A 13520-nucleotide genomic window follows, 5' to 3' on the forward strand; every position below is an offset into this window, starting at 1 on the left:
CTATAGTGCGCTTCCTTGATGCAGACAGAAAGGAAGAGTGAGAAATACCGAACAAAGCTGTGAACGGATTTGGTGCAACCCTTCTCTTAGATAATGTCTGAGATAGTTTTAAAAATCTCTGTCCAGCAGTTACTCAAGGCTTAAAGTAACTACTGGACAGAACATGTGTATGAGATTTGCCGGGAAATGCTGACAGCGATTACGTGCAGGAGAAACGTTATTCAAGATTTTAGATAATTTTAGATAATATTGGTGTAATGGGTGCGGTGCACAGTTTTGCATTGTATAAAAGCATGTCTTGCACAAATAGAAGAATTATGAGCCCGATGTAAAATATCAGACCATAGTTCATCAGAAATTTCTTCTCCCAAGTCTTTTTCCCACAGGGCCCTAATGGGGTAAGATGTTTGTGGACGTATTTGGTGAATTACAAACCAGTGAAATTAATCCTTTAAATGGATTGACTGGTGTCAAGAAGTCATAAAGGTGTGTGTCCATAGGTAAAGCTGGAAATCCAGTAAATCTAGAGCCGACAAAAGAACGGACTTGCAGATATCTGTAGAAATGTTGCTTAGGTAGTGAGTATTTATCAGAGAGCTGTTTAAATTAGACAAATACATTATCGATATATAGATCTTTAAATTTACAAATACCTAACATGGACCAAAGTAAAAAAGCATCATCTACAAGAGAGGGTGGGAAAACGTGGTTTGAAGTCAGAAGGGCATTTAAGATTCCAATATTAGCAGCCCAATAGTGGAATCTCAAGTTCAGTAAAGCCAACCCTCCAAGAGATTTCAGTTTTTATAAATATTGTTTGTGCAGTCTTGGCGTTTTCTTATCCCACAGAAAGTCCAGGATTAAACTGTCAAGCTTATGGAAGAACACCTGAGTGAGTAAGACTGGAAGAAACCGGAACGGATATGAGAATTGGGGAGGAACACACATTTTAATGGCATTGACTCTTGCAGCTAATGATAGATTTAGAAGTGACCAGCGTTCAAGGTGCTCCAGGGTTGTAGATGGCAATGAGGCAAAGTTAGCTCTGTAAAGGTCTTTCAATTTAAGCGTGACCATGATTCCCAAATAGGTGAAGTTGTCATTTGTAATTTCGTAGGTAAATCTGTGTAGGGGAAATTGCTTTGTTGCATTGTTTATAGGAAATATCTCACTTTTGCTAATTTATAGCTATAAATGTGACCAAATGATTGAAGAGTTGCTAAGCTGGGTGGGATCGAAACAGGACAGGTTGGACAAGAACAAAAGCAGATCATCAGCATAAAGGGAGACCTTAACATTTATCCTGTATCTGCAAATTCCAGAGATAGCAGGGTCAGATCGAAGGGCTATGGATAGGGGTTCAATGGCAAATAGTAGGGGGCTTAAAGGGTAACCTTGGTGAGTAGAGCCAAACAGGTGAAAGAAGTCAAACTGCACAGCATTAGTTCTGACAGAGGCCTGGAGACATGAATAAAGTAATTTAATCCAAGAAATGCATCAAGAGAGATAAGTGCTTCCTGAGTGTTTGAAGTTGGGAGGTGATAAATAGTGCAAACACACATCTAAGATTAGAGAAAGAATGCCTTTTATGGATAAACTGGTTGGCTGAAATTATAAATGGAAGGGCAGATTCGCCTTAAATCTGCCCTTAGCTAACAGTTTTGATAACAATTTGAAATCTACATTCAAGAGACTTTGGTCGACATGAGGTACAGGGAATTAGGTGTTTGCCCTTCTTTAGCATAGGAGAAATATTTGCAAGCGTAAGGGTTTGGGGAAGGCAGCATTAAAAGATTCATTATGCATGTCCAAAAGTAATGGAGCCAGCTGATGCCAATTATTTGTATAACTCTGATGGGAACCCATCTGGCCCGGGGCATTTCCTGCTTTGTAGGGACGACACTGCAGTATTAAGCTCAGAATTAGTTATTGGTTTCTTAAGTTCCTCACGAGCTGAACATTCAAATGATCAAATTATCAAAACTAGGAGAGGATGATATATGGTCAGAAGAATACAAAGACATATAGAATTGTTTGAATACATTATTAATTTCAAAAGGGTCTGTAGTTTTATCTGCGTCAATCTGAATCTGAGGAATTTGATGAGATGAGGCCGTCTGACATAACTGGTGTACCATGTTCACAGAAGGAAGAGCTTGTTAGTGGCATCCTGTGACGGAAGATGTTCCATATATATTTCCGAAGACTGAGAGGTGGCATATAAAGTGTAAGGTTAGGACATGTGAAAAGCCAAGGAAGCTAGTTTCTTTCCTATGTTTTTTCTTATGCCTGGTATATGAGATTATTTCATAATTTCATAATAAATTTGAAAAAGAATAAATTAAAGCCTTAGATAAAGAACATCCTCCCAACAAACACCACATAACTCATATTTGTGGTTGTGAAAAGTTATTTCTTTAAAGAGGAACACCACAACACATTGAAAGCATGTATTTCTTTTATTTTACTTATTATCAATCAATGAGTTTTTTATTCTGTCGATTTAATTACATTTTTCAGTACACCGAACATTAAAATTCTAATTTATTATCTTGCTCTTTCTCTTTATCTTCCTCTTATCTGTTTCTCCTTTTTCCCCCTCTCTGCTCTTCTCTCTCCTCTCTGTGGGATGTGGTGAAGCTCTGTGTTTACAGTTAGTTCTTGTTAATGGCTTTATGCCCTGGAGAAAACATATATGACAGCAGCCATAGGTGTGTGTGTTGAAGATTAGGATGACAGGAAGACAGTCTATAGCTGCAGAGTCTACCCTGAAATAGATTGACACACACACACATATGCTGCCCTTGAGCACATGAAGATGTTCTCTCTCCATGTGTGTGTGTGTGTGTGTGTAGTCTGACTTCCCACTGGAGTTCAGATATCTCGTTGTCCTTGAGGTAAACAGGAAAAGGGAGAAAAGATTGGAGAGTGGAAAAGGAGCATCAATAAAGAAAGACCTCCAACAGGAAATACTATGTCCTGCAGTATTTGTACCATATTAAACCACATCCCTACCTCTAGTGTTGGAGTGCTCTTGAGCAAGGCATTAAGCTTAAAATGCTTCCATAGTTGTAGACATAGTTGTGGTGAAACCAGGTTAATGCAATAACGGACAAAACATACACACAGGTGGCAGTGAGAAAGGGAACATCTGCTTTGTGTATTTATGTATACAATGATCAAAGATGGTGTAATAAGGCTTTTCTGTCACTGATATTTAAACAGAGCAAACACTGAAACAATTAGCGGTTTGCTCAGTTTATAAAGATCTTGCTTGTGACTTCATTTAAAGTTATTTTCTATATGAAACACTGTCTTGTGGTCCCAAATGACTTGTAAATATTTTAAGCTAATGATGTTAGCACACAGTTGCTGTTTCTTTCCAGATTCTTGCTCCTGCAACATGATTATGGAAAGACAGGTTGGAAAAAGAATCTGTTTTTTTGCAAATCTGAGTGATTTATACATAACTAACGCAGGTAATAAACTTTGTTGAGAGATACTGAGGCAGCGGCAGGGTGATTTACCCTACAGGGATCAATAAAGTTTAATTTACTTTGGAAAAGTAAATTTAATTTAAACAGGAAAAGAACACTTCACTGTAAAGACCATATTTGGAGACCTCAGCAGGTATTAATGAAGACATTGTGGAAGTCACAGGCAATCACTCAGCGTCAGTTTAATGCTACAGACCATCTGATCCAGTCATGTGGAGGTTCAGCGGTGCTTAGTGGATTTGTCAAGGAGAATGACTTTGTGACAGATAATTTGGGGTCTAATGTCCCACTTCCTCCTCTTCTTTCTGTCCTTTCTTCCTTCACCTCACTCCTCATTTCTCTTTCTTTCATCACTTTCGATCTTTATTTGTCTGTCCGGCCGAATCGAACATCTACAGGCGTTTCAATCTTTCCTTACAGATGGAAGCAGAAACACCAAAGAACAGTTTGAACTAGGTGATTTTATGTGTAAAGGTCTCAGGAGATGTTACATGAAACTAATTTTAACAGTCTGAGTGCGAAATGTTTTTTTACCTTTAAAAAATATGTACAAGACAGATATAAAGTAGATTTTAGTGGTTAAAATTACAATTATCTACAATACCTCTGTGTAAAAAATAAAGAGACAGTGCTTTTCCAAGTCAGCACATCACAGCGTTCTCTATATATTTCTCTCCCCCTAAAACAAAGGCCATCAAAAACAAGGGCAGATCAGCTGTCATGCTGTGCTGTTAGCACATCAGTAAGGGGTGTGTGTGTGTGTATGTATGTGTGTGTGTGTGTGTGTGTCAAGGTTGATGTGAAAGCAATGGGGAAGCAGTGAGCATCTTCTAAAGCAATTCTCTGTATCATGATTGAGATATAAAAAGCAGAGCGCCGATAAAAGTAATAAATAGGAAGTTGTTTTTAAGCACCGTCAGCCTCCACAAAATGCGCCGCCTGGTACATAAAGAACAATAAGTGCCATTTTATTCTATTAGACTTATTTAGTTTTATGGAAAGCAAAAAGAAGATTAAACAATCAATATTGCAAATATCTAGGGGAATATGAGATTGTACTATCATTTATAGTGCAAATATTCTATTGTTTCAATGAATTTATGCATCCTGAATGCAGCATACACTGTAGTAAAAAGTGTGTTCTTGCAGCATTAAGACAAATGTGTAGTATAGTGTGGAAATGTGGGTCAAAATTAATTCAACCGAACAGCTTTTTTTTGTAAAAACCAAGGACTTTTTGTGAAAATGTCAAAAACCAAAACAATGAGCTTTAGTACCGACAATAATGAATACTAGGATTGTTTTAGCAGAGGGGGTAAGCCACCCAGGTCATAATGCATCTCGTCTGATGGCCTAAACAATAGTCACACTTTTCAAATAGATGGTATTTACTGTGTGAAAAATCACACTGACTCTTTTCTATATTTGTCCAAATAGAATAACCTTTTATTCTCGTGTGTTGAACATCAAACTGTGTCTATGAAGCATACTTATACCCCAACAGCCTGTTTAGGTGTTATTCCAAAGCGTCCTCCAAAGTTGTCGGGCTCGTAGTTAAACACTGCAGCAGTGGCTCTCTGTCTGCATGCTTCTTTCTCTGGCTGTTTGCCATATCTGTGGGATTACGCGTGAAGCCAGGGTAAGCCACAGTTTGAGCTTTTCTCAATACAGAAGCCATCATGTTACCTTGCGAGGCAGCTGGATTCGCGAGATCACGTGTGTGAACAAACCATCTGGCGCGTCAGGGTTAGCCGTCGTGGGGAATGCGAGGGGTGTTATTTTCTGAGGAGTGACTGTCGGTGTCCCATGGGTGGCTCAGATAGCTGATTTCTCTGGGATTAGCCAGTCATGGAGGGAAATCCAATTCTGCAAGGCAATCCCCAATGCTCGCTCGTCTGACCAATGTGCACCTCTTTTTTTTTTTCTCTCTTTTTCTCTCTCTTCTTCACTTTCCCTGTTTCACTCTCAGCTATATCTCTCTTCTCATGTAGATCAACCAACTCTCCTAGTCTGCAACAGTTAAAGGAATAGTTCAGCATTTTGGGAAAAATTTAGTTGCTTTCTTGCAAATAACCAAGGGGAATCAGCTAGCCTGGCTCTGTCCAAAGGTAAAAAAAAATACACCCACCAACACAGGAATATAAAGATGACAATTTGTGGTTTTAGGGGGAGTTACATATTGAACTAATATCTCAGTGAGAATACCAGGTATGGTACCATCGCGCTTGTTCAAGGACAAAAATCTAACGCTCACCGACCGCATCTGGCACGCTATAGCTTGAAATAATACACAGAAGTGATGGTTGCATGGATAAGCTTGTTATTCGTGAAGAAACAGATCCAACAGTAACTCATACTAAACACTACTAACCACTTCCTGTACGCAGCTCTGTACTTAACACACAGACATGAGAGTGTTATCAATCCTCTCATCTCACTCTCATACAAAAAACAGCAAACAAGAGCATTTTCCAGTGTTTTTCCCAGCGCTGTTTTATTGGTTAGTGTGTCCCTCCAGTTCTGTCCTCTCATGACTGCGACTCTCTCTCTCTCCCCCCTCATTGAGGGCCTCAGAGGGTCCATTGTCCTCTCTGGTGTCCACCCCTCCCTTTTCTCTAATCAAATAGCCTCCATGAGGAAATGCCAGCGAATTATAGCCTCTATTCATATCTGATGGCCTATGAACTCGGCGTACAGTGTATGAGGCAGCGGCTTGTGTTATGAGTGTACAGTAGAGGGTTAAACATAGAGAGGAAGAGGTAAGATATGAAAAAGTTCCTCGGAAGATGACCAAAGCAGCAGCACATTTCCTATTTGGGTTATCAGCCCTGCACACATACAGACACACACGCAAAGAAAAAGTACGTACACAAGCTGTCACATGATCACAGGCACACGTTAAGTGTATCTACTACTAACGCCGCACTGCACTGGATGTGAGCACACACCGTTAACATGCAATCCTTTGGTCACATGTGCAGGCGCTGTCACACACTCAAACGTTTAATCTGGCCTCTGCAGTTGGACGGGAGCTGCATACGACCTGCTAATTAGTGGCCAGAGGAGGCCTCTGTTTGTCTGCTCTCTTCCTGTCGAGCTCAGACACAAGTTTCTCTGTGTCCCTATCTCTGCCCTGATAGCGAGGGAGGGTGGAGGGAAATGAATGAAGACCGAGCATGTTTGTTTGTCAGAGGGGACTTCTCATATCGCACCGCATGGAGCCTTTTTCTCCCACTTTTTAAAGCCTTCTGACCCCTTTCTGAGCTGAGCGGGAAGAGCAGAGAGGATACATCAAAATATCAGGTAGCTAAACCTGTCGTCACACAGTCGGCTTAATTTAATCTGCAGATTTTCGGGTGCTCCTGGGCTTCACTGTGAACTTGAGACTGAGGGATTTCCTACCAGTGACTGTCTAGTTTGAGATCGAGTGTAAAGTAGTTTCTGCTGACGAGGGAATTGCTCAAACTTTAAGCTTTTTCGGATGTGTCTGAATTTCTATCTTAAGGACTTGTGTGTGTGTGTGTGTGTGTGTGTATGTGTGTGTGTGTGTGTGTGTGAGGAAATCCCTGCTCCAAACTCATTGCACTCCCACTTCCTCTGCTTCCCTTCCTCAGTACGAGCTCATTTTCCTCTTCCCGCTCTGTCTCTCTGTCTCGTGCTGGTCTCCCCGGGATTCGCTGAAGTTGACACCAACTCTAAAGTAAGTGTTGAGTTGGATCCTGGCTTCCCTTTTTTATATCTACCTGTGTTGTTCTCCTCTCCTGTCATTTTTCTGTCTCTGTCTTTATCCCAGGCGATGGGTTTTGGTACCTCTGTCAGCTTCGGCCTCGCTCTTTCTCTTTCTGTTTCTTCCTCAGCTGTCGGGGTGAAAGCTGGAGTCATGAGAGATGATGTAGATGAAAAAGTAAGAGGGCAGAGCGCATGGTGGGAGAATTGGAAAAATAAATTTACGGTACACAGGCAGATAAAAGATGTGTTAAAGGTGATTCCTCTTCTTTTTGTCCTTTTAAAGATAATTTTAGGTGCAATCATTTCCTTGCTTTCTATTCCTTTTCTTCTCTTCTTTTCATTCTTTTTACTTCTCCCTCTGGACACCACAGAAGAATCTCTTTCCTGAGTGGATTCTGTGTTTTTTTTTGTGTACTTTCTTCAGTTCATCTACTAATGATGCTGCTGTACCCGTGGCATTTTAAAAACTTCATTTCATTGTTAATTAATAGTGATATCTTGATGATATCTATGATTAGTAACCTTGATCTCACAGCTGTCTTTCATGATAAATGTAAGGTTTTTATGTTTTATTCTTAAATCGGGACTGTATTTCTCATGAAATCCAGTCACATCCTGCTTCAAAGACAATATCCACTGGTCGCTGTTTGATTACTTTCACTTGTCTCAGTGTCTGCCATTGTGAATAAGCACGCTAAACGCACGCTCTTCCAGCTTCGTGCCGTAAAGCCATCCAGCACATTTCCTGCCAAATCTGACCCAGTGACACAAGGCTGTTGGTACGTTTACAAGAATCCAGGTTACTCAGAGAAATCCGGTTACGCAGGAAATTGGACAACATGTCTACATGCACTGTAGTAACCTTGTTACTGTAAATTTATATGATAGATCTCAGGTTTCTGACCTACCGTACACTCATTTTGGAAGCATTTGTTATTTTAACTGTGGTAATGATAAAATAAGCTGCTTCCTTTTTTAAAAGAAACCAAAACAAACATACTTTATATTATTATTTTCCATTTCATCAAACTGTAGATACTACAAGCAATCTAGTCCACACATTTCATCATTTCCCACACCCCAGGCCACAAAAACAACAACAACAACAAAAAAAACAGCGCTTCAGTTATATACAATAAGCCAAAAAGGTCCATTAAACAGCAGAGTACATGTTTATAACAAAACATGTACTCTGCTCTTTAATGTGTTTTTTGCATTTTTTGTATTTTCTAAATCCAGGATAAAAGATGTTTTTGTTTTCCAGTGACAGCTTGAAGAAGAAAATAATATATTTGATCAAGCAATAAATTAAAAGTTGGAACTGTCTTGTCTTTCCAATACAACACAATACATTTATATATGTATATATTTTGCAAAATAAGTAGTAGTTGTTATTAAGTATTCTCATTTTTAATTATCTAAGTTTTGATTTGGTGTGGAATTTGATAAAAACAAACAAGGATTGAATTGAACTTCAGTGAAGTTACATATTAATGCTTTCTCATTTTGCTTGCTTTACAGTGTGTGTCTGAATTTTATAAATAGTCAGAAGTAGATACTGTACACGAGAAATCTCTAATCCCCTGCACTGATTACTGCAACCAGGTTTCTGCTTTACATGACATTTAAGAAATGAGATTCTTAAGGCCACGATGATTAGTTGATTTATTGATTAGTCAATGGACAAAAAACTAATCGGCAGCTATTTTGATGATCAAGTAATCATCTTCTTATCTTTCATGGAGAAAAAGCAAAATATTCACTGGTTCCAGCTTCTTAAATGTGAGGATTTTATGCTTTTCTTTGTCATATATGTTTACAGTTTTGGACTGTTGGTTGAATAAAAAGAGCAATTTGAATACGTTACCTCGAGCTGTTTGAAATTATAACTGGCATTTTCCATTATTGTCTGGTATTCTGGCCGACAGTTTTCCTAGTGATACGCTTGTTTTTTTTATCAAAGTAAACGTGAAGATGATTCATTGCACCTTTTAATCTGAGCTGTCAGATGAGTTTATAATTCATAGTAGAGGTTTCATGTCCCTGAAAGGAGCGGTGAATTACCGGCAGCTCTCTGCGGTTCCATCAGCCTTTCCTAAAGTTCTGCGAGTGAAATCTGCAGCTAACCAGGCTGTCACGTCAAATCAGTGTCAACCGAAGCTGGGCCACCTGCGGAGTGAAGGCATAAAGACTGGATCTCCATTAGCTGGTAATGGCGGTCTAATTGAGTGCTGATGGAGATAGAAACGGGAGGGGGACGACGAAGAGAAGGGGCTTTAGTTTGTTTGCCTTTAATAAAGTGCAGTGTGAAATAAGTCTCAGATTGAGTGCAGAGGGTGTGAGCGAGCGGGAGAAATCATCAAGGGGCTGATTGCTCTATCAGCCAGAATGATTAATTCGTTGTGAGGGTGCTCAGTGTGTGATTGATGGCCTAGTGCAGTCTGGGTAATGTAGTAGCAGATGATGACAGGAAGAGTAATGGCTGTTGAATGAACGGCGGTGGTTAGGAGCGGGTGGAAGAGTGGAAGGAGGAAAGCTTGAGTCATTGGGTTGGGGAATATATTTGGAGCGGGGTAGAAAACGGGCATAGCCACCACAACATCACCATGGTGACAACTTGACCACTGATCCCATTAGGAAGGGTACAACCAGGGGCAGGTTGCCAGGTGACACTTCAGAAATGATGATGGAGTGTTGCCTTATGGGGGAAAAGGCAGACATCCAGAGGCTGCGTCGCTGGAAAGAAATGTTTTGTCTCTTTGGCTGAAATGACGCTCGCCTCCGTAACCTTTTCCTCTGCTTCACATCACTCACTCTTGTTTTTCATTCTTTCTGGGTACACATCTGCCTTGGAGATAAGGGACTTCTTGGTCCTCGGTTCTCTCTCCGAGTCCTTTGGGGCTCAACCTTTTCACCAGCGCTGCAACAAAAGTGCAATCAGAAATTCTCCCTCAAATACCCAGAGACACAGCCCGTTATATAAAGGTCCCTAAGAAACATTTGCTTACATGTACCTCTCAATGTGAGGCTGAATTAATCACCTCCTAATGAAAAGTTTCCTTTCAGGCTTTAAGTCCCTTTTGGTAAAAATCATTAGTGCGTTTCATTTCAATGCAAATTACAATTCAGGCATTTGACAGGGACTCTATTCAGAGTGACAAAAAAGACACATTATTAATTAAGAAAAGTGAAGCAAGAACATCCTTTCTATTAATAATATAATAGCATAGTACCAAGAATAATAAGTGTCTCTTTGCTAATTTCTGTTTGTACATGTTGGGAGATATGTAACCTGATTGGAGCTGGATGGAAGGATTTAGTTCTGGTGGAGTCAGATGACATATGTTAGAAAACTAATATTGAATTATTTTAAAAGATTATTTATTATTGACCTTTTAGAAAAGATCACATATAGAGGCTGTAGAGAGCAAATCCGCAGATCTACAGGTGGTTGTTGAGGATCACACTGAGGTTATTGGTGGATGGAAAGGATTTTAAGACAAACATCTGTAGAATCATAACAGCACCCAGCTGAAATTGAGTCCAGGAGAAGCATACCTGTTTCCTCTTCTGAGCCAGTTCTGAACACATGAAGTTTACAAGTTGACATTTTGCTTTTACTCAGAAGAAGTAACCCCTGTGTCAGCTTAATAAAACTTAGTAAGTAACTTCAAAAGGTCAGACATCTGACCGTTTTCTCCAGCAGTGGGTAGTGGAAGAAGGCTACTGTATGTTTTTCCTGGTTTCCTTAAGACAGTGCTTTTAAAGTTACTTTCCTACAAAAAGTATAATTATTTGTCTTTGTTTGGCAGTTTTACTAATTTCACACATTATCGCACTGTAAAAGACAAAATAGGTGCTGATTTAATAGATTTATTAGGACTTTTAAGTCAGTTGCTGTTGCGTTTGAGGGAATTTCTACCACGTTTCCTCAGAGGTTGTTTTGTTCCTGTTTTTTTTTTTTTTTTAATTCATTCACAGCATGTGATGAGACCCTGAGGCTGTTGCACCGTCGAGGGACAGATTTCAACAGAGCTCTCTGTCATCAGCTAAGACGTTAATAACTTTTGAAATAAGGCCATTGTATCTCATATTTTAAGGTTCTACATTTTTAAAACATATTTCTTGCACATTAATCCTAAAACTGATAGACTGACTTTTCTCACAAATTGCAGCAATTTCACTACAATATATTGTTCATTACAGGCACTTGGACACTTCACAGCAAGCAAATCAACACAAGATTGTCTGTGATTATCCTTAATCTTTGCCAGCCTTTTCTTGTGGATGAATGTGAGAACTTGAGACTGCTCTATTTTTTCCCTTTTTCGTTTCTTTTTCTACTTCTTCTTCAAAAAAAAGCTGCAGCAAAACCTCGTTGATCACAGTAATCACACGAAACAAAACCCTAAAATCCTGAAGGGACTGTAAAGAGACTCTACAATGAACTCTGAAGGTTTGAAAAGAAGAAAGAATAGTTCAAACTTTTTTCTAACCTTTTTTCATTTTCAGTTAGTGCTTTGAACAGTGCCCTAAATCTTTCACGATAATCCTATTGTGTAAACGTGGTTGGACTTGAATGATGCCCTCGAGCTGAACTGAGAGGTTACTGAACTGATGTGTTTAGTTGTTTTCTTTGTATTTCTAATGATTCACCACCTCATGTGATGGACACCTTTGACCCTGGATAGACACACTGTTTGCTACACATTTGAAATTCCACATCGAATATTTAGTCTTTTTTGCTGAGTTGTCCTTCACAAATAACTAAGAAAATCAAAATGTCTCTCAATCGTACATCTGAACCGAGCGAGAGGCCTCTTCACTTTGCTTTCCGAACACCTGTGGTTCCCGTCTGAGTCGTACAAATCAAACATTTGCACGTTCACGGTAGCAGAAAGCCATAAAATTGTGCTTGTTACAGGATGATGTGATATGTTAATAAATTGCCTTCACATTTCTCTCTTTCTCTCTCTCTGTTCCTCTCCCAGGATTCAAAGCGTTCAGCGGAGATCGTCACCTCTCCGTCTCTGGACGTTTTCCTTCCGGAGGATGAGGACAACCCCTACGAGTCCGTGACCACCGCCGTCACACGCAAACCCTGCTCGCTCGATATCAACCACGGGCTCAACGCCTGTCCGCGCAATGGTAGGACAAATGAGTGTCACATACAGATCATCCTATCCTCAAAAACTGAATTCTTCCTTGTCTGTTCTCCATCAACTTTTCTATCAAAAGTGCCTCTGTCAGGCAAAATATAATTATATATCCTCATAGATATTATCAGGAGTATTGCTGACATCAGTTGGACTCATTTTATGATGGATAAAATCTATATTATCTTAGTTTTTGCATTTCATAATCTAAAGTTGCAAGCATACAATTTCACTTTAAGTCCCCAAAAACCTCCCTCAGCAAGATTACTACTAATAGATTCACAGAGGGGGTTTTCCAGCATGTCGACACACTATAAAAGGATTCATCATGTGTTACAGAAAGCTTAGTCACCTAACAGCTGACCTAAACCTCTACACAATATATTTTAAGTAATTATCCAAACATAGTGTTGAAAAACTGGCTTAAATTAAAATTTGATAGTGGAACATATGGTGCCTTCAAATGTTGTCATGTTTACTGTGTTCACGAACAAGAGTCCACATGAACATCCTGCTGTTGTGATGTTCACAACTTTATAACAAGCGTGTTGTGTATTCATCTCAACTTGTCGAAAACATTTAACACGGGTTTCATGGCGATAAATAGGTGTGGAAAATGTGGCTGAGAGTGAGAGCAACATAGTTTAGAATATGCCTATAGCCACTGTTTGGATGGGATTTTAGTTTTTTTATGGAAATTTGGGTGATTATCACTCTTAGCATGTTTCCTGTCTGTCTCTTTTCAATAAAGGCAACATACCTAAAAAAAAATCTTAGAAAACAAACAAACAAAAAGTACTGCATGCTTTGATCAGTGGTTTTAATCAGATCACATACAGTACCAGTTAAAAGTTTGGACACACCTTCCCTTTCCCTTTAATGAGAAACTGTGTCCAAACTTTTGACTGATACTGTATATTTGATCTTTCTTTCCTTTCCTCGGTACTAATTACAGTTCCAAAAACATGCTGTTTATCACTGCGCTTGTTGTTCCCAATTCCCAATCCCAAGTCCCCGTCTGCACAGACTCCTTATCACCTAAATATCACCTTAACACAGAAACTTAAAACCTACTCTAATGAATTTTTTTTACCGCTGAGGAACAACATATCAGCTTATAAGTTTGATATGTCAAACT

At 39.4% G+C, this 13520-nt stretch overlaps 1 protein-coding gene across 6 annotated transcripts in view; it reads left to right on the forward strand.

The window, feature by feature from the left end:
* Positions 1 to 13520, forward strand: part of anks1b (ankyrin repeat and sterile alpha motif domain containing 1B) — a 236357-nt gene that overhangs the window by 113351 nt on the left and 109486 nt on the right. For all 6 annotated transcript variants that reach the window (XM_044343243.1, XM_044343242.1, XM_044343244.1 and 3 more), the window contains one exon: positions 12218 to 12374. In XM_044343243.1, the coding sequence (XP_044199178.1) occupies positions 12218 to 12374 (157 nt within the window). The remainder of the gene's footprint in view (positions 1 to 12217; positions 12375 to 13520) is intronic.

Source organism: Thunnus albacares, chromosome 23 (genome assembly GCF_914725855.1).
Source record: "Thunnus albacares chromosome 23, fThuAlb1.1, whole genome shotgun sequence".
Taxonomy (NCBI): Eukaryota; Metazoa; Chordata; class Actinopteri; order Scombriformes; family Scombridae; genus Thunnus; species Thunnus albacares.